Source organism: Scleropages formosus, chromosome 25, assembly GCF_900964775.1.
Source record: "Scleropages formosus chromosome 25, fSclFor1.1, whole genome shotgun sequence".
NCBI lineage: Eukaryota > Metazoa > Chordata > Actinopteri > Osteoglossiformes > Osteoglossidae > Scleropages > Scleropages formosus.
The window spans coordinates 9,495,231-9,517,396 of NC_041830.1; the positions used below are offsets into that span (position 1 = coordinate 9,495,231).

At 42.5% G+C, this 22,166-nt stretch overlaps 1 protein-coding gene across 3 annotated transcripts; it reads right to left on the reverse strand.

Annotated features, from left to right (window-relative positions):
• Positions 1 to 1,366: 1,366 nt before the first annotated feature.
• tp53 (tumor protein p53) lies at positions 1,367 to 16,357 on the reverse strand. Of its 3 annotated transcripts, none has more exons than XM_018731383.2 (11): positions 15,874 to 16,357; positions 8,622 to 8,756; positions 8,162 to 8,204; positions 7,135 to 7,338; positions 4,270 to 4,456; positions 3,805 to 3,917; positions 3,594 to 3,703; positions 3,316 to 3,455; positions 3,115 to 3,209; positions 2,866 to 2,969; positions 1,367 to 2,490 (listed from the first exon to the last, which is right to left on the reverse strand). In XM_018731383.2, exons 2-11 carry the CDS (start codon positions 8,690 to 8,692, stop codon positions 2,394 to 2,396), a joined length of 1,164 nt encoding a protein of 387 aa, XP_018586899.1. In that variant the 5' UTR covers positions 8,693 to 8,756; positions 15,874 to 16,357; the 3' UTR covers positions 1,367 to 2,393. The 3 variants fall into 3 exon arrangements, with proteins under 3 accessions (XP_018586899.1, XP_018586898.1, XP_018586900.1); XM_018731382.2 differs by lacking the exon at positions 15,874 to 16,357 and adding an exon at positions 10,470 to 10,666; XM_018731384.2 differs by lacking the exons at positions 7,135 to 7,338; positions 8,162 to 8,204; positions 8,622 to 8,756; positions 15,874 to 16,357 and adding an exon at positions 5,225 to 5,411.
• Between the last annotated feature and the right edge of the window lie 5,809 nt (positions 16,358 to 22,166).

Below are 22,166 nucleotides of genomic sequence, written 5' to 3' on the forward strand. Positions count from 1 at the left end.
CTGCATTATTGGATTTATTTAAAACTTCAGCTGACTTTGACAGAGCTGCGATTATGTGTAACAGCCGCATTGTCTACATTCAACGGAACATCATAATTAAGATAAAAGCCCAGAGACGTAAAATGAAATGGGTGTTGATCAGCTGACTACAAACTCCATTTACCTAATCTACATGTTCTTTGTGAAGCTAATGTAAACTACTGTGTATATCGTACTGTATTAAATATTTATACAAAATTAGTTTCAATCAAAAGTCTCGAGTATATGTTTAGTAGCATACAGCTATAATAAATTAAAAACACTTCTGAAGTCTAGATATTTGAAAATTTGTAGTAACTTAAAAGTTAGAATTTCAGTACAATATCAGTAGTGTAGGAAAGATGTATTTTATACGTGAAGTTGACACTATAGGAATTAATTAGTAAGGAATTTGTAAAAATAGTGACCCACTTACTGAGTAACCACCTTTCCAAGCTGGGTCACCATTGTCTGGAGCCTACCCCAGAAACAGAAAGTGCTACGTAAAGCAGGGTACAACAGGGATGGGATGACATGTCATTGCTGTTGTAAAAAGAGCAAAATTCGTTCAGAATTCAGAGACCTCTATGTACTGTAGTTCAAATTTTAGCTCTTTCGCGAACGTTTGCTCAACTAACAGCATCATTTTGTTATCCTGTTATTGCTCCTATAAAAGTGTTCCTCACAATCAACTTAAATATTCTGTACAAACAATAAAACCAATTTCCCGGAACCTCTGCATGTTTTCATTGCAATTTTGAACCTGTTAAAAATTGAATTTGTTCCTAAACTGCAGGAGGGCTGAAAACAGACTTTCTAGGCATTTGTTTTGAGGCCCAGCATCTGTTTTCATGCAAAGTGACTTCAGCAACAGGAGTACACAGCATTTATTGGAGGGGGGTAGTAATGAGTTATACTTACCCTATTTCTTGCAACTTGGCATGTGGCAAATACACAAATTTAGTACATTTCTGAAGAAATTGTACTTTTTACAGTATTTTTTAGCATTAATACTTTTTAACTGTTGAATACATTTATAAAGAAAAATGTGTTTTTTAAAGTGATGCATTTCTTGTACCCTCTTCTCACATTTTTTCCACTGGAAGTTAGAGCAAACAGGTAGAGGTTCCTTTGCGCTGTCGCCTGAAGCGTTTTGTGGATTTCACTGGCCTAGTCCGACAGTCTTGAAGAAGATTAGTGGCCTCAGATTCTGAACCTACATAAAACAGGTTCGATACATCATCAGGTCAATCAAACAGTTAAGAATTTCTGACAGTTAAACCATGTCACACAGCCAGGCAAAATGACAATTTTGTTTTATTTGTAAAATAACACTTGGAATTTTCCTTATTGTAAAAGACACCTGCTACAGTACAAAAAGTTTATGTTCTACTTGCATACATGACTCCATAAAAGCCATAGAAAACTACAGTAACTAAAATAGGTTCTGTGAAGTACAGTAAATTATGGTTAAAATAACTACTCTTCTATAAAAGACAAGAAAACCTGGACACATTCCACAGATGCCAGCAAGGAAACAACAGCATTGTGTCAAAATGGTGTACAGATGTCTGGCTTTCCAGCTGTGACCAATCCCAAATAAAAGTTGAAAAGAAAAATTATTAAAAAAAAAAAACGCTTACAGATGAGAAACAGCATTCCAACAATCTACAGCATATGATCTGATGCCAAATTTTCATCAGCAGTCCTGAGGTTATTTGCACATTCTACACAGCTCCTCTCAAACCTCACGACTGCAGCTTTTACACCCAAATTCACCTGATTAAGCAATGTTGGAACCGAAGGACCAGAGAAGAGCACAAGCACCTGTCTTAAATCAAGTAGTCAGTATTGCTAAAGTAATTCTATGACAGTTTCCTGCATTTTTAGATTTCTAGTTAAGTAAAAAAGAGCATTACTGAAGAAAATAAGTTTTTTTTGTATATCATAAATTCATAAAAAAATAAACACATGATGCTGCAGTTGAATTACACATCACTTTTGTGTTGTAGGGATACTGAATGGGGTTTAAAGGCATTAGAAATGGTCCCGTTTATCTGAAATAAGGTTTATATCAACTCAAATTTCCAGCATGGGAAATGTTTAACCTCTTCTCATTCCATTTCCATTAAAGGAGCAGGTCTGAGTGATGCAATCAAATTAAAAAATAAAAGAAAACTTTAAAAAGGATATTAGATTATGCATTTTTTCTGAGCGCCATGTTTAAAGCAACTCAAAAAGAAAAGCTTGTAAACGTAAACAGTATATTTTGCTTGGTCATTATATCGTGGTTCCGTGTATAAAAACACACACACACCGGGGGGGGGGGGGGACAATCCGACGAAGGCAGTGAAGTGCATGTCTGTTTCAGGTCCTTAATCCGAGTCGCTCTTCTCCTCCTTAACCAGAAGTTTCTTCCCTCTCTTGGGCTCCGGGGCATCTCGCTCCTTATCCCGCTTGTTCTTGGAGTGCCTGGAGTGGGCGGAGCCATGAAATATCAGCCGCAGTCAGGACAAAGGAGAGACTTTTACTACACGGGTGTGTGAATCATCTCTAGTGAGATCTCAGTCTACAGCAAGCTAATATTATTTGATGAGTTACAATAAACATACTGGCTCCTTGTGCAGCAAAGAGTTGACCAAGTACCTACATTTACATTTATTCATTTAGCAGATGCTTTTGTCCAAAGCGACGTACATCTCAGGAAAAATACAATTTATGCATTATTTAACTTCCCTCTCATTAGAGAAGTTTTTTCTTTCGCGCTATATATATATATTATACACATATGTATATAAACAGAGAAAGTACACATGCAGATGCAGGGGATCCAGAAGCACTACTTACCCTTTCTGCCGGTACTTCTCCTGGTCAGCAAGGGGCACTAGATCGCCGAGCTCCAGGCTCTCATTGATCTTCTTGAACATCTCGTACCGCTCCCGCCCACGGACCTGGAGGAAGGAAATATGGTGCGAGGAGAAAACGCACTCTCAGATGCGCTACGAACTCACACCCTTCTCAAATACAAGCTCGAGAGACAACTCGTTCGCCAACCCCAAGGGAGGCTGGGAAGTGTCCAGTCAAATTTCTGCTCACGTGCAGGGTGTAGATCTCTTCTTCGCCGCTCGACACGCACTTGGTCTTCTTGCTGCCCTCGGGATGAGAGGCTGGCTGGGACGGCTCCTTAAGCGCTGAAAGAGGGGAGGAGTAGAGGAGGTCAGAGCTGCAGCCACTGGACAAACTACGAGTGTCAACCAGCCTGTGGTGGAGCTGTTGTGCTGTGGTCCAGTCTCTCACCACGCTTGGTGCCTCCAGAGGGTGCCTTTGGCACATTCTTCTCCTGCTGCTTACGGAAGTTCTCCTCCTCAGTCTTCCTGTCGCGCCCAGGGCAGGCACACACACGCACCTCAAAACTGCGCCGCCCCAGAAGCTGACCGCTGCAATTATATTCATTTGAAAAAGAAAAAAAATCCAGCTTGATGACCTTTATGAAGGAGATATAGAAAAAAACACAGGGAGGTCTGCAACACACACACACACACGCTACAGGACAATTTTGCCAAATCCGGACTCACTCCCCAGTCTCCAGGGTGATGATGGTGAGTATCGGCCGTCGATTCATGCCCCCCATGCAGCTGCTGTTACACATGTAACTGTAGAGGACAGTCGTGCACTCGGCGCCCACCTAAGGAGACAGGGGAGGACATGGGAAACAGATCACAGCAATGTCCTGCGAGCCCACCAACGGCTCGCTCCGTGGACAGGTGTGTGCCACAGCTGCCGTACCTCGGGTGCCTCGTAAGGGACCACCACGCTCTGTCTCCGAGTGTTGGCATCTTCCATGTACTGGGCCAACTGGTTGCCCTCCACTCGGATCAGGTGGCCTCTGGGAGCGGGGCCTGAGGAAACAGCAACGCTTAAAATCATCCTCAACAGGACAGCACAGCAACTCCTGTCCTCTGAATTCAGGTGAGTTCTCATTTTTGTGTTTTTTTGGCAAAACTGGGAGCTGTGTTTAAAAGGACATGAAAATATCTGTTAACCGATTGCTGAATTATTAATATTCAGTGCAATCTTTTCTTAGATACACAAGTTATTTTTTACAAGCACAAAACAAAGCAAATTCTATTGAAGAATATAATGAAAGCAGTGTCAAAATCACATTCAGAAATTATACTGTGCTGCTTTCACAAGGGGAACACGTGACTAGCAAAGAAGAACAAGGCCTAGGCCGTTCCTCGGTGCTCCCACCTTCGTTGTTCTCCGCTGTCCTCTCGTGGTGGGGACACCGACGCACCACATCGGCCACATGCTCCGACTTCTTGTAGACTGCAGTGGCGCGGAGCACTGAGCCCAGAGGCGGCTTCTGGTTCACCACCATCTGCACAGGGCACGTCTTGGCCAGCTGGCAGTACAGCTTATTAAGGTCTGGGGAGTACTGTGGTACAGGGAAGAGGAGAGTAGGGTGGTCAGTCATACTCACTCCGTGTGTGATCGAGCGGTGAGTCTATTAAAGAAGGTGCATGGCTAGGAGACACGATGTAATCAAACATTCATACGGTCACTCGCTAACACACTCGGACACACTCGGTCTTAGACACTGTTTGGTGTAAAATTACTTTTCCTCCCCAAATGTCTGCATCATCCTCTAAACCTAAAATAAAGTGCAGATACTGAACAAATACAAGCATGAAGGCCAAAAAAGCAACAGAAGAGTACCCGTACCACTGTAAAACTCCAACACTGCAGTTCTGCACCTTTTAAGGACCAAAAAGTCCCTTAATAACCTGATGAAAACTAACAACCCCACTTAGTGAAATACCCATAAATAAACTCAAAAAAAAATTACACTCGATTTTTAACTGAAAACTGCCATAGAGAACAACGTCTAACACAGTAACAGCACAGCAGTACTTTTGAGTTAGTCTTATCTTCAAAGTAAACCCTAACCCTTCATGGAGGCTTCAAGAGTCCATCCACAGACCCCCAAGGGGCTCTGGAAGCCCAGGTTAAAAACACCTGCTCTTGTATTCATGAGAATTTCTATGATCACCACACATAAGACTGACGAAACTGCGAACGCAGGGCAAGAGATCAGATGCTGAGACGATCTGCAGTGTGCGGCACCTGGTTGTGGCCACAGGAAGCGGTCGCACACTCAGAACGGAAGCTGGGGCTTTTGGAGCCGGAGGAGAATTCCCCTTACCTTCTCAACTATGGTTCTATGTGAGCCGCTCAGAAGAAGGTGCCGCCCTGCTGGGGAAGCGCGCAGGCAGAAAACCAGTGTCCCGACCCCTGGCCCACCCTGTCTCTGGAGTCCCACCACTGCCTTCCAGCACTCGTTCCAAGGAGGATGTTTGGTTTTATCCTGCCGTGCGCTCCTCTCCCAGTCGCCCAGAGCTCAGTCCCTCCCCCCACCACAGTGGAGGACAAGTCAGGGCATGTCCAAGAGGCAGCGCTGGTGCACGGCACACACACACACGTTATAGAGAGAACGCAGTGACCACAATGAACACCCTTTACCGCACGCTGTCTCTTAACTCACAGTTAACAGATGCATTAAAGGGGGCTGCGAACCTCTGCTTCATCCTAAAGTCCCCATGAACACACACCATGAAAGATGCTTGAAATGTCACACGTTCACAGAGGCAAGCCTGAAAAATAGTCTGCTTCTTTAAACTATGAATGTAATCATTACAAAAAGCTTTTAAAAAAAAAATCATTATGATGTACTGCAAAAAAAAAAAAAATTAACTGGGTTACAATAGAAAACATAGACCAAGTACAACTTTTGCATATATTATTTGCATCCATTGTAGAAATTTTCATCGGATTTACGAGAGCGAAAATGTGTTTTAACCCAGACTGAAGAACTGACTAAATGCATAACTGAATGAACGAACACAGCCTACACACCTCTGCGGTGTAAGAGCCAAGTGTTGAACCCTGGGTGGTGCTACATTAACCCCGTCCTTGCCGGAAAGGGAGAAAGGAGGACCCCGGCAGACATGCCCCATCATGCCTGCTGATCACATTTCCGAAATCGCAAAGCTGTATCAATATGGGAGTGCTAGAGCAGGCAGGTCTATCACTTGCCCCATCGACGGGCAGCTCCGTCACTTCCCCCCAAAGAAGTTCAGCGAGCGTCCCGCCAGCACGTAGGTTTGAATTAAAGAGCCTTGTTCTTCTCCAAGTGTACCGGAAAACCACAATGGACCCAAGCGGCCATCAAGAGCAAGCAGAACTGGAACCCTTCAACCCTTCCAGGTAAATTCCCTGCTTGTTTCCTGTCTATTTCCTTTTTAACGCATTACTGTACGGGGTTCTGTCTGAAAAGCTGGCATAAAACTGCATGTTTGACTTGACTAAAAAAGTATCAAAGAAAAAAAAAAAAAGTCTAAAACATGCCAATATTTGAGATCTAATATTAATGACAGAATATTCTACACCTCACACTCAAGAATGTAGTTTCATTCGTTTTCAATAAATGTTCATCTGCAATTAATTAAAGTCAATAAAAATGCTTGGAAAGTGAAAATGGAAATGAAATGGTCAGACCACTTTAGATGAGGTCCGCACTGTTAATATTTTGAAAACATTCATTTCAAAAACGTTGCAATCCTACACTTTGAAACAATATCCAAACAACAACTTTTTGCATACTACGTTTGGAATACCTTCTGGAGATTTGATTAATTTTTTAAAATATAAAATAAGAAACAGACACGTTTGACTTGCTTAGATTAAACCTAGAGAAACATTTCTCTGCCACAAAGACCTGTACTATAGCACACAGATAACCCTTCTTTAGGCACTTTGACACACAGCCAGTCAAACTCTGACCATCTTGAGTAAAATTCACATCATGATGCTGTATGAAACAGGTAATAAAAAAATACCAAATCTGAGGGAAGGTTTTGAAGGACAAACAATCACTATACAGTAAATCCTGACATTTTCCACACACAATTAAAATGACACCCCACAAAATATGATTAAATATAAGCCATTTTAACATTAATTTTGTGAAATCTGTGCAATTTTAAAATTTTTTGGTAAACTTGGGATTTTAAAAAATTTTGCATTGCACAGCAATGTAGCAGGGCAGATGCTCACAGTGCAAGTGACCGACTTGGCGGTGCTGGACTGCTGGAAGCGCAGCTGGAAGCCCAGGTCTCCAGGGTAGTCAGTGGTGGTGGGCACCGTGGAGGAGGGCGGAGCGCCACACTCTGGGGGCGACACCGATGCCTGGGGGGGCACAGCGCTGGGAATCTCGAAGAGCCCCTCGTCGAACGTGGTATCCGACAGCAGCTGCAAGTCCTAATCGGAGAAGCCACCATGTGTTAGAAAGCTGCAGGAATATCAAAGAGAAATCAAACAGCACGAGCTGCTACGCCAGGGAAAATTCCATGAAGACAACCAGTTGATGAAATCCTTAAAATTACTATGGTATACCGGAGCACTGGTGTAGCTACCTAGAGGAGGGCAACAATAACAAAAACTGTTGATTCCATCCCATTTATTCCATTTAACCAGTTCAAAACCTCAGACAGTACAGAAAAAAATAAAATATACAGACTTTTATGATGGAACACTCCCTCAAAATCTTAAAATATTGTGTGGCGGTTCAATTACCATACCAGGGAATGTCCACATGTGGCCCTACTCCCACTCTGTTCGCCCAGGTATAACAGTCACTCACTTTTTATTATTGCTAGGTGAAAATTGTTTGACACTTTTCTCCAAGGACACTTCATTAGGGTTGTACACTAAGATAATTTCAATAACTTACCCATTTATACAATGTGGTAAATTGATCTGTATCAGTTGAGGGTAAGTACCTCGATCAAACGTTCTACAGCAGGATTGGGATTTGACCACAGCTCGATCTAATTGCAAGGCAATGGCCCTGAACACTACGCTAACCACTGCCCAAGGGTCAAAATCCAGCTCTAGATCAGGGAGATTCCAGGGCTTTTCCCAAACCAGCGGTAACAGATGGTTCTCTCCTGTGGGACCGCATGGGACCTAATCAGCCTCAAGGTGGTCGGAGCCACAGCTCACAAAGGCCACACAAACAGCACTCAGCAAGCAGAACCCGGAGCTGCCCCGCCCTTGAACCCAGGGGCGAGTGCAGACTTACACTGTTCATGTTCTGCCAGTCCATATCACCTGATGGGGCTGGCCTGAGAATAGAGGAGAAAATAAATCAAAATAAATACTAAGTAAATAAATCAAATCGTAGAATAACATCTTTATTAATGAAACCCACTGCTGATGTTCTCTGAGACCAAATTATCACATTTGCAATGAGTTTACTGATCAATAATTCATAGAGGATGTACCGTAATGGAAACATCACTCGTTAAGACTGTTGCCATAGTAACCACAACATGCACATTTTTTGAGAACTTTTTTCAACCAGCAACATCACTCCTAGGTAGAATCATCATAGGAGCCTAAAAGTAATGTGAAAGCCCTCTGGATGAGGACACTGCGAACTGACCAGCAGAGTCTCCATGTTTCACAGCACCCCCAGTCCAGCCCAGTCCAGCCCAGTCCACCTCCTTTCGCACCCCTCAACAATATCTAATTCTCCTCACATCAAGTCTTTCCACAGCTCCTGAAATGACTCCTGACTGAAGGGGAGGGAAGGCATATCCTCCTCAGCCATGTTGTCCGTGATGCTGTTGCTCACAGATTTCCAGAAACACGAAGGGCAGACTGGCGTCGCGAGGCTGCAGGGAGAGATGGGGAGGACAGAGGTGCAATTAACATCCCCTCACTGCACAAGTGTGATTAGCGCCTCCAGCACCCAGTCGACGGCACACAGAGCGGCTCATTCAAGGTGAGGAACGAATCATAAAGGAAGAGAGAAACTGAAAACGCCACTGAATGGTCCAAACAACAAACGAGCATTTATACACTGACGTTTTCTTTAACATGGAAGAGAAACTGACTGATGAACATCCTTCATGAACACGAAACCCACGGCACACATTGCTCAACTTTGTTATTTACATGCAAAGATATATTACCATCATCATCATCATCATCAATTATTAGTAATAATTCATTTTTACTATGTTTCTAGAGAAAGCCACTGACTTACACTGATTCTAATTGTCTTAATCATAATTAGGAGGACAGCTGGTAGCATAGTGGTTAGAACAGCTGCCTTCAAACCCAAAGGTTGCACGTTCGAGTCTCACCTCTGGCTGTAGTAGTACCCTCGAGCAAAAGTACGTACTCTAAATTCCTCCAGTAAAATAACCTAGATGTAATAAATGGGTAAATAATTGTAAGAAGTTTAACACTGTAAATTACTTTCTATGTTTCTATAAAAATCCACATTGATTGATCCATTTCAATTTGTACAGCTGGGTCATTTTTACTGTATCTATATATTCAGCCTCAGGGTAAATACCTTGATCAAGGGTACTAGTACAGCAGTGGGATTCGAACCAAGAGTCAGCCTTAAAACGGCATGATCCTGAGGTTTAAAAAATTTGTGTGTTTTTTTTTTTTTTTTTTTTAACTTCAATTATATAGTGCAGGAATGGAAGCAAGACGGGACGAAGTGAGAGAAAACCAGTTTTATGTTGTTTACGACCCGCGAAGCAGGATCCGATTTTCACTCCATTACCTGCAGCGCTCAGTGTTTTAGTTACTGACTGAATATAATATTTTACTCACAAGTCATGATCATGAACTTTTCAATCTTTCAATCTTCAATCTCAGCAACTACAACTTGTACAAGTTTAAAGCTGACATGCGAAAGACCCACGAGCCAGGATGTAGCTGGCGTCGATGTATTTTATTTAGCAGTCAGAAGTATTCGAGTAAATATAAACACGTTACTTAATTTAACACTCTATGACTGTGTTTGAAAGTATTCGAATTTTGGGTAAAACTTTTCACTTCGGTTCGGATTAAAATCCCATCGAAACAACAGCAAATAGCAAATCACGGAAACCGAAAAAGCATCGATCAATCCCTCGAGTCTACTATGCAGTAACATATTAATTATAATTATTTCCTCACTGACTGGTAACGTTTTGTAAAATTGTTACTTCTCTCCATTAGAAAGGCCGCGCGCGAGCCGCTCCTCCTCAACATCCGCGAACCTTCGCGGATTTACAGACCGGACCGTCACAAATCAGGACAACATCACACCGCCACCCGTGTATTTTCCACGATAATTATGATCCAGTACTGTATTGACAATTGAATACTAAGCTAAGCCTAAAGGAGTATGACTATGAAGAGCGACGCCGACGGACTCGGCCGGCGCTGTCAGACACCGCGGCCCTTCAGCAGCCTCGCGGAAAACACATTGATTTATCGCTCCGTGACCTAATTAAATCAAATAAATTAAATGAAATTAATTTAAATTAAACTGTGAATTAATCTCTAATTTTCCGACACTAGGGCTCCTGCCGAGCACCGACCTGTCGTCCGGGCGCCGCGTTCCGGTTCCTGGAGGCCCCACTCCAATCTCACTGTTTTTGTTTTTTCTTTTCTTTCTCCCCTCTGTATGTGTTTTTTCAATGAAAAAGCGACCATGCGCCGGGGAATCCCCGAGCGCAGTCGGAAGTGTGGGCGTGGCCATATTAATGACTCACGGGATAGGTCAACTGACCAACCAGTGGCCGAACAACAGCATCATCTGATTTTGAATCGAGTGAAGCGCCTGGTCGTAAATCCTAGAAAACAAGCTCGGCATTATTTAGTTAGCCCTATAAACTAGAAAACACGTTCACTTTAAATTGCACTGACGTCAGAAGCACTGTACCCTGCTGAGTGACCCCTAAAGGATGGGAGGGGTACTGCACCGCGACTCTCAAACCCAGCGCACAGACGACCGCTGTGCAACACAAATAATAAATAAATATCCTCATGGGACAAGCGGTTCAGAAAATGTGTGTGTGTATCCTCAAAGGCTATTTCTTCCCCTCAGCGACCCAGTCCTTTCATATAATACAAGGTTTAGATTTGTTACACCACTCTGCAGTATATTTTAGTGATACCTATTTCTTTCCTTTCCAAATAGGCCTATTTACTATCGAACACCTGGCTGGTCTCTTTAGGGGAGTGTTTTTCCTGTCCCTGGTCCTAACAACCCTGCTTCTTTCAGAGATCTTTAATATGAAGTTGGTTTAACATGGCTGTAAAAATACACAGACACACCGTCTGAACCGCTTGTCCCATATGGGGTTGCAGAGAACTGGAGCCTAACCCAGCAAGACAGGGCAAAAGGCCGGAGGGGGAGGGGACACACCCAGGACGGGATGCCAGTCCATCCCAAGGCACCCCAAGCGGGACTCGAACCCCAGATCCACCGGAGAGAAGGACCTGGTCCGACCCACTCTGCTAACGCAGCCCCCATGCTGTAAAAATAGCGAGTCCTTTACTAATACGTCCTGTGTTTTTAATAATCCAGTTAATTTAGCTCGACAGCTCAATTAAGGCTAATTAATTAAAGTAACCTTTCTATTTCTTTCCCAAGTAAACAGAACAATTCATGATGAATTATTTAAATTAGTCAATACATGAACTTCTCAGCACGGAGAATTGCGGAGCTAAAAAGACTGGTACACCTAGATTACATTTTTTGTGCTTTTATTTACATTTATAAAACTGTTAAATAAAAGGAATGTATTTCTTTAACAAGAATATGCACATTACCGTTTTCCAGTCGTTTCACCGCTACAGTATTTATTGAGTGATAGACAAAATTATTTTAAAACAAAAATTTGCAGCAACTTTCAAATCTGAGTTTATTAAGAGGTCACTGGGCTCGCCTCTGGCAGGAATGATCCATGTTACAACTGCCCTCCTGCAGCTCCTTAAAGATTCCTTTGAATTATTATTAATTCCATAACTGACATCTCTACTCTCATATTGTTGTCCAGTAAAGGTATGTTGATATACAGGGTAGGCGGCTCCCACCCACCAGGACCTGGACTGGGGACCCCGATCGACTGCCCCGGTCACCACACCCTTAGCTGTTCATATCTTCAACAACCCGTTTCCTCTGTTTAACCACAGTTCCGAAGCTGAGAGACCCCACACTCACTGAATCACTTCCACATTGACTACCGCTACTGTATCCCCAGAAGGCCGATTCCCCTCGAAACTACCGTCATGAGTCGAAGTTCACAGGCAAACGGATACAGAGGCTTTGATCAGCCCTCTGCAACTAACAATATTACTGTCCTGTTTCTCACTTCTGGATATTATTCAATATCTGGATACTGAAGAACTGTTTACAATGAATATTCAATGTTTATGGTAAAAATACAAAGCTTCCAGGACAGCCCATAACTTTAAATTGCATATTTACAAACAAAGCATACACTGAACATTAATTAGAAAACAATAAAGCACAAAACAAACATCATTACATATCCCACATTAAATATATTTAAAGGTGAGTGTACTGTGGCACATAAAGGTAAATGCAGGGTAATGACTGGGCTTGGCTCTCAGAACCTGTACCAGGATGTGCTCACATCAGGTGTGACTGGATGAACCATGAAGCCAAGAAGTGCAGGAAAAAGCAATATTTCGAGGGTAATAGTCCAACTGGCTGCCCACCCCTCATGGGCATCTAATACATGAACTGTAAAGCAACCCGAGATCCCTAATGCAGTGTGACACAAGTCAAATAAGTGGTTCCCAAATTACAGGTGACGCTGTCCCAAAAACTACAAAATGATCTCACGGCAAAAAGCGAATCGGAAAAGACGGACTGCATCGCAACTCGGAGCTCTCCCACGGAAATAGATGGACGCCACACGGGATATTTTTGGAAAAACCACAAAACAGCAACCTCAGAAATGTCCGCAGAGTTTCATCAAAACCTCTGCGATCCACTCTCAACAAAAACGGTACCATGTGAGCTCCAGAAAGCTGGTCTTTATGATACAAATGCTGTGTGAGAAACCATCTGTATACAAGTGACAACAGAAAATGAGCTCAAAACCAGCAGCTCTGAGCTGAGGGAAAAAGTAATGTGGTCTCATGGGTTGATTTTACTCCTGTTCTTACACCATGATGACTCTGTGTTTGGAGGAAACCAAAGGAGCCATCAACCCACAGCATTTGCTGCGAAGAGCGCAAAAGGTTGTGGACGTGCAGTGAAATGGGCAGCCGTCCACGGCGGTCACTGCCCGATGATCACTTTGCACTGTCACATGATGGTGAAGCATTATAAGGAAGCTGCCATCAACCAGGTACACCGTACAGGTACCTACACACTCCTGAAAAGGTTCAGGAGTGGTTCCACAAACACCAAGAAGAAATCAAAGAGCTTCCCAATCACCAGGCTGAAACATCACTGAATCTCTACAGACAGGCATGGAGCGCAGTGTTTGAAATACTTCTCTACTTCCTTCATTCCCCCAAAGAACTGAAGTCTTTTTTTCTTGGAAGATGGTTCATAATCTCTGTACATACACTTCAGGAGCTGTATGGTACCATTTGACGATGAACTGAAGTGGTTCTGAAGGCAAAGGAAAAGCCATCACTGCTTATTACTTTTTTATATTCATATTAATTGCTTCCCTTCTTTTCATCCCTGTATGTATTTGAGCATTTTTGCATTTTTTAAAAAAATCATAAATATTTCATGGATGTCCGTGATTGAAGGTGAAGTGTGGTGACAGAAACGAGTCCTTACGAGCCCACCTATTTGTCACTTTTGTTAATTTATTGCATTCCTTTCCCAGCCTTTTAAAATACTGAACTAATTGTTTCCCATCCATAAAAATCATTTTCTCAAAGCCACAAAATTAAATAAAGCATTTGCTTCTCCACATGAAAAGATAAAAATAATGGCAATTTTTCACATTTCAACTTTATTTTCACATTTATTATTTGCCAATTAAAAATAAATCCAGTCCCATCTCATTAAGTCCTCTTATACTGCTATAAAAACTAATACTAGCTGAAATAATTATTACTGTATATATTTTATCTTTTACAGTACAATACAGAGGCTTCAGAAACAAATACATCACTTTTTCTTTAAGTGACAGGAATGAGCAAGTCTAAAAGAAAAAAAAAAAAAACAGCAAGTTAAAAGTTTTTTTTAAATATGTGTAAAATTGAACAGCCGAATGATGAAAATTGTTCTCTATCTTTCAGTGTAATGTGATTTTTTTCTATTAACATAAGATTTAAACATTTTAAAGGCTATAACAGTGTGTTACGCATGCTAAGCACTGTTTACATTTGAACTACAACATAACAGTAAATTAGCTCGTTGCAGAGTTCAAAAGTGACCTTTACTGAAAAAACGTACAAAAATAGAGTTTAAAAACGTTAAATTTTTGCAGTTACTGTTAAGATACAATGTCCGTTAGCAAAAGCAGTCAGGAAACAATTCTGATCAACATCTAATATAATCGGGAATTAAAAACACAGTGAAAACCTGCACGAAAACCACAGTAAAAAAGTTTGGACCATTTAACAAGAATTATATATTTGGAAGCATGTAAAAGACTTTGTTTAAACCCAAAAGTGTATTTTTCTGCAACATTAAATAGTACTTCAGTACTGCATTATCTTCATCCCTCGTGTGAAATAGTACCTTATTCCATAAGCACAAAATGCATTTAATCAGCCTTCAGATGAAGCTCCAAAAATTCCATCACAGTTCCACACAATATGTAAGCAAGTTTATCTATTAATTTACAAATTATTGACACTTTTTATTTTAAAAGACTATAAACACTTTTCACCTAAACACCCTCACCTTTCCGGAAATGACAGCTACAGAAAAATCTTTGAGGCCTGACAAATATTCATCCACATTTGGGCAAGATGCAAGAAAATAATTAAGGAAATGACATTATTTTTTAATCAACAGCAAGTTAAGACATACAGAGAACCTCGAAACAGGCCCTAAAGATGATGACTGCAGCCATCTGTCTCTTTGACACACACAGCCACACAAAATGGCTTCAAGTCACACAGTTTGCCGATTTGAGCAAGACGTTAGTGGAAAGGCGCAATCCGTAACATGTTCAAACCTCAGGTTCATTTCTTAGAGTGGATTAAAACAGGATAAACCAGAATTTTTTTGAAATACAACAATTAAAATACCCTCTTCGAACCACTGCCAGCGGCAAAGCACATGCTGTTTCTTCCCAACTTAATGCCGGCGCCCAACTTTTTTACTCGGATTCTCCACAACTAGAGTTTTTCGGAAACTTTGAAGTAAACCAATTTCAAATATAATACTAAGTCGAGCTTTTAAAATCGTAACACCAGTACGACCTGGCAAGACACATGCGAAGCATGAGCTCATATCTAAAATGGAGGTATGACCCACCTGTTATAGTCTGTGTTTGAAAATACAGCAACATTTCGGCAACAGGGTCCGAAAATCGAGACGGACGCTGACGGTACCGGGTCCGAATCCATGGCGAGGAATTTTCGGGTGCATAAAATGGAGCGTTTCCCCAATATCTTTCATAAAACCGGAAGGGGAGGCTTTGTGCATTTTTTGAGGGGGCTACCAAATAAGAGGCAAAAACGTCAGGAAAAACGCGCCAACGTCGACCAATCAGAGCGGACAAATAATCGGGGAATCGGGAAAGTTAAACGTCCTTTGCAGCTCCCCTGAATCCTCTGTGTCCGTGGAGGAACGCAGTGAAACTTGTACGGCAGGAGCCACCGAGGAGCTGCAGACACACACGAGCTCCGAGCAGCAGTGTGTTCGGCTCAAACCAAACGACAGTTTCCAAACGCGGCCGTTTCGCGGCCAGGCTGTTCCCGAGAAGCAAGGACATGGTGTAAATGAATAAACAAACCACCGAATATCAAGAGGCGACGAACCCATCCTACCTCTGATTCACATTCAGAAGCTGCCTCACTGATTCATTTAGGCTCGCCAGCGGTTTCAGCTGTGAACCTTTTCCATCCCATAGAAAGACGTATCATGTACATCCTTTGTCATCTCCTTGTCCAGATGCTCTTGTCATGTTTTTTTTTGCTGCCTTTAATATAATGTTTTAATTCCTTTAAAAGAACACACCATCACTGTCGCGGAAGTGCTGAGTAACTTTTTTCTGTTTCTGTTACACGCCCGCTCTCTCTCTCCCTCGCTCGCACCGGCCCCGTCTGCATGGTCAGCTTCCGCCCTGCCTCCTTCCTAACGCCTGGCAGGTATTCAAGACCTCCCGGATGGTAACTCACAATCTATCTTTTATTTTTCTCTCTCTGTTCTCTTGGCTCGGTATCGGTCCTTCGTGTCTGGTGCGTTAAGTGTCTTTTTCCCCATTTCTCATGCGCCTCTATTTCTATCTGTCCTTTATTTTGTAGCATCACTGACTCTCCTCCCCCTCGTGTGTGTGTGTGTGTGTGTGTGTGTCTGTGTGTCATGTGATTGGTTACTTTCTGTCACTCCCCTCCCAGATAGGAGCCAAAGCAAACGCACCGAATCAGCTGAGCATCAACTCTCCTTTTCTTCACCAGGATCTGAAATTATGGCATTTTTTTATAACCAACTCAGCTTCTCTTTCACTTCGGTTCAGGACAGTTGCCAGGCTCACGGATTCCGCCCGCTGTTTCGTGCGCTAGGATTTGCTACGAGAAGGACACACACTCGTGTCATGTGCTGTCCGTTTGGTGAATGCGGAACTGTGAAAAAAGGGCGGGAGCGGGAGATTTGGGGAACTTTACAAGGCGGGACAACAGTTCAAACAAGAAGGCGCGCGCAGCTCCTCCGCATTGCGCCTCGTCCATCTCGAACCATCTATATCTATGTCAGACCACAGAGTTTCACTTTCATTTCTTCTCCTTTAACACAAATCAACAGGATGAGAGAGGGAGGGAGGGACACAATATTTTTTAATATTATTTAAAATAATTTTAAGGAATCTCAGAATTAAAAACACCTGCTTTGCGGTGCAGAAAAACTTACTCAGTACATTCAGTCCATTCAAGTTCAGAGGGTTTTAAAGAGGCATTTAATCACTGAAGACCAAAAAGGCATTTAATTAGTATGTTTTTTAATGTGCATCAACATGCTCAGTCCTGGAGGTCATTCGAAGTCAGTCACGATCCCACTTATTTGGAAACTAGGGCTGTATAACAAGGTAGTTTTCTTTGTATAACAAGGTACTTTTCAAAATGACATCATGCCTCTGAGTCAGCAATGACAGTTTACTTTGCCTCTGTGCCAGAAAGATGAGTCCCCACCAGAAGTCACTCACCGGATGGTAATACTGTCGCGGGGTTATCGAGAGCAGCTCCTTTGAGCCCATGGAGCTGCAACACGAAAAGCCCCAACATCCATCGTCCATCCTGTGGGCACGGAATCTGGGATTCCCAGGCTACCATCTAGAATGAAACCGTGAAAAACCATCAGTACTCTAATTTAACCTCATTTTAAACCCCTTTGATCTGACTCATCTGACTGACCACTTTATACTAAGCAGCAACATAAAAAAACTGTAAAACTATCCATTATCAACCCTGCCAACTCTTCACAAGCAGTTCGCACTGTTTCTTATTAGTCGTTGAGCACTTCATATAACCCTTCATTAGCCTAATTTAACTAATTTCAGCTCATTTGTTCTTCGGTCTCGGTACGTCAATATAAATACCTGTAAAACCTGCACAGAATTACTGTCTTAAACCACAGAAAAAGCGAGGCCTTTAAAGCCTGTACTGCCAGAGACTTCTGATTTAGCAGTTTAGAAGAGGTACATCTTCACCACACGGTGGCACATTTGTTCATGGCCTACAAATTTATATATATAATTAATGCTAATTTCATAAAATGCAATGGTATAATATTTATATCACTACTCATCATTACAGTGTACACTACTGGTTCGCAAACTAATTACAAAAGGTGTCATTCTGATGAATAACCTAGTTTATCAAACCTCACGGAGTTTTGAAGCACCCTTAAGTGAAAGAAACATGGTGATCTGGCTCAGTTGTAGAACATGTGCTTTGCATGTATTACATCCTGGGTTCAAGCCTCAGTATCTCCATGGGTTACTATTATGCATCCTAACATGGGCATGATGTTCTCCTGTTTTAGTGTGCATATCTGCATCAGCAGGTAGTGTAGCAATTAAAACTGCCACCACGTACTTGATGGATGCAGGTTTCAATCCCACCTCCGGCTATAGTACCCTTGATCGAGATACTTAACTTGAACTGATACAGTAAAAATGACCCAGCTGAAAAAATGGGTAAGTCATTGTAAGTAGCTTAACATGTTTACTTGTTTTAAAGGAAAGTGTCATCTAAATAAGTCAATGTAAAGATGGCATTTAATATGTAGGCATAGTGATTTGGCTGAACATCTCATCCAAAGGCCACTCTCAATTTGACACAAAAGGTGAAAATATCAGACACCTTGTCTCCATTTCACAAACACTGGTTACACAGATATTAACTTATCTGGACTCTGAGAATTTGTATTGCTCACCCCGTTTTAAAGACTCCAGCTACAGTCATCCAGACATCATTTTCAGTAAGCACACCAAACCCTGGAAGAAACTCCTCCAAAGACATGTACCAAATGATGCACTGGAACCGAGAAGTAATTGGTCTCTGAGAGGAACACACTAAAATCTGTGCGTAAAGGCTGAGGATGGTCGGAATGGACATCATCTTTCTGCCTGCGTACATGAAACACTGCTTTGTGTTTAGAAAACTGGCAACAACATTGCCAGAAAAATTGTTTGCTAAAAGGTTTATGAAAGCAAACAAAATGTAAGCGCATGAAGAATCTGTATACATGTAAGCTGAGAAGATGGCTAAAGCCGAATAAATAAAAAATCAAATGTACTGCCAGCAGTGGTATAGGTGCACAAAGCATTCCAGTGATTATGAGCCACTTATAACTACTGTACTCGGCATAAAAAACACAATAAAATGTTTTTCACCCATACAGAAGATCCAGCCAGTGGCATCCTGGGTGACGAGAGAAATCCCATGTCTGCGGTGTTGTGCAAAAGCCTTTTCTGATTCGTTGTGGGAATATTGTGTTAATCACAGGAGTTAAACTCAAGGCGGTTGAGACCAAAGAACCGAAAAGCCCATTTTCACTGGCGGATTTTAAGAGAAGAACAAGTCTTTGTTTTCAGACATTTATTGTGAAATAATGTTCCTTTGAACAGATGTCTTCCTACCAGGCCCATAATCTAACAAAAACAGAAAAAAGACAGTAATTTCTTTTATAAAACCCACAACAGTTAGGAGGCTATTTGAATTTGATACAACGAGGTTCAGCTGTCGCCTCAACAAGTCACTACTGTAGTTAACTATTAATCATTTGGCTCCCTTGTGATGTTTGCATTATATTGTCATTATTGTTACTGTTATATTCTATTTTTAACAGGGTTCATGCTACCTGTACCTGGACAGCTGGTAGTGTAGTGGTTAGAGGCACTACCTTTGGCTCCAAAGGTCACACATTCAATTCCCACCACCAGCTGTAGTACCCTTGAGCAAGGTAATTACCCTAAATTGCTCCAGTAAAACTGCTCAGATGTATGAATGGGTAAATAATTATAAGGCGCTATGGAGAAAAGCATCAGGTAAATGTACGTGTAGCATGCGATCTGTACTCCAGACCATTTTCTACTGGAAATGTTATTTCTAACTGCACTTTACTCGCTTGGGAAAATTAGAAGCAGAAGTTTTGCGGACACAAGCCTGGGACTCTCTCATCTCAGCAGCGACACACTTTCATTTGCCCTATTTCCATTCCCTCTAAATTACTGCCGACTTCTTCGGTGCCTCAATTTCTTCCCGTTTTGTCTTGCTTTATTAACCTACATTTAAGCAGGGATAGCCTTCAACACCCAGCATATGTATTAATCCAAAGTGAATGTGATCTCTGCTCGTGTTTGTGGATATAGCTAGTGGCAAAACTGCCTTAATTAATTTTTTATCATATTATTACCGTATTTAACAGCTTTGCAAAGAATGATGTCTGCATTCTTCAGTCACACATATTAATAGATTATAATCATCCCGTTATATGGATACTCAGTACACGTACATATATGTATTTATCAGGACATTAATAATTTGTACCACTCACCCTGATGTAAGGGCTCCAGCCCCGTTGATCCGGACTTTTTGGGCAGTGAGTGTGCCAAATCCAGGCTGAAACGCATCTGACTAAAGCAACCAAATGAGTTACTGTACTGTAGATACCGTAGCTGAAGAAGATTAAGTACAGTGCAGCTGTGCCTTGAAGCTGGGGATGCTGGGAATGGACACAAATACATGATGTACTGTGTTGCATCCTCCTCAGGGTTGGACTGTGGTTTTTTGTAGGCCCTGGGCACTCTCATTCCAAAATGTGCAAAAAGAGGGGTAAATGCCAATTGAATTATGTTGATCGACATGATGCACTTTCATTTAGCTGACACTTTTCTCCAAAGCAACTTACAACGTAAAGATGCCCACAGTTATTTACCCATTTATACAGCTGGGTAATTTTACTGGAGCAATTTCAGGTAAGTACCTTGTTCAAGGGTAGTACAGCTGGAGATGGGATTCAGACCTGCGACCACTGGGTGCAAAGGCAGCAATGCGAACCACTACGCTACACATAAGCTGTTAAAATTAGTGTTGTGCTACTGTCTCCACGTGGCTGTTGATTGTCATAAAACCTTTATAAAATCCATAAGGCACCCATTTAGGTCTAATCATACTACAGCAATAGGAGCGCAGTGTGAGGCTAGATAATAGGGGTGGCTAGTTTGATAGGAGGGACCTGTTCTATGACAGAATAATGTCAGAATAATAGTAATGTGATATTGTTACGGGTGCTTTTCGATCTGGTGTATTTTTGTCCACTTCACTGTCAACTTTCAGGAAGGAACTGGGTGTGGGTCGGGAAAGATTGTACAAAAAATCTTGAATGAATGACAAATACTGAAAAGGATATTTATTATTAGAATCTATGTGGAATACAGCATGGGCACTAAATTAATACAGAGTATGTGATGTTAACAAAGCAAATGTTTAATAACGGCCAGTGAAAAGGCTGGAGGAAACATTTAAAGAGCAATGAGTACGGTATCACGAGTCGAGTGCGATTAGACTCTGCACGCCTTAAAGAGAAGTTCATTTCCTTAAAGTGAAGAGTAATGTAATCTGGACAGAAACCCCCTCGCACCTGTTGTCCCTTCTGCCTCACTTGGATGCCACTAAATCACGCCTCCTCGCTGGCCTCGCGCCACCGTCACACCTCCTCGCTGACCACCTCGCGCCACCGTCACGCACCCCTTCCCCGCGCGGGCCCCAACCGCAGCTCGTGCCCGCGAGGCGGGGAGACGGAAAAAAAAGAAAAAAAGGTCCAGTCCAGCCCCGTTTAAGTTACCCCAGTTGCCCCAGTTCCGCCACAGCTGACTGGCCGGGACTGGTCCATAGGTCACCGCGGTCATGTTTCACCGGACTATATTTAACCACTCAACGGGCAGCACGAGCTGCTCCGCCTCCGGCACGCACTGCAGCACCCTTTGCAGTCCAGTTGTCTAACGGTTTGGTAACAACACCCTTAAGGCTTAAGGCAGTTTCACAGCGCTATGTACACTCTATATATATTTATATAATGATATATACACACGCGCGCGGATGTTCCCCGACTATGCACTTTCGATCCGTTGATTGAGTGGGGACCCGTCCGAAATATCTGATATTAATTACCTGATGAGTGACTGTTGAAGGCCACTTGTCTGTTTCATGAGGACACACATTTATTAAATGTTAAATGATTTAACAATTTATTAATTTACTTCACTATAGTCTCCCAGTAAGTACGTAGCCAGTAAATCGCCTCAGGCTGGTCTTTTCGTGGCCTCGAGTGTTGCCGGACTGTGTTGACGAAGCGAAGGGTGCACGGCGTGCGAACCTGCACGCGAAGGCGGCGCGGGCCGCGTAGACGGCGGTGGGTGGCACTACCCCTTAGAGCACTCGGACACAATGCGCCATGCGGCTGTGAACAACAAGGAAACCGTCCCCGTGCTCAGCAACGTTACTGAACGGCGCAACGAAATTAATCAACTAAGAGGACAGAAACATCGAGTGCGCGTTTCACGCCGGCATCCCCCACGCGCCCCTCCGTCCAATGAGAAGGCAAGGACTCGAGGGGTGAGCGC

Coding starts and splice junctions, on each gene's coding strand:
- tp53 (XM_018731382.2), bottom strand. CDS start 10,630: ATGGCCACGCCCACACTTCCGACTGCGCTCGGGGATTCCCCGGCGCAT. Junction 8,205..8,621: donor GAGCTGTGGAAAGACTTGAT/GTGAGGAGAATT, acceptor CTCTATTCTCAG/GCCAGCCCCATCAGGTGATA. Junction 2,491..2,865: donor GAGAAGTACCGGCAGAAAGG/GTAAGTAGTGCT, acceptor CGCCCACTCCAG/GCACTCCAAGAACAAGCGGG.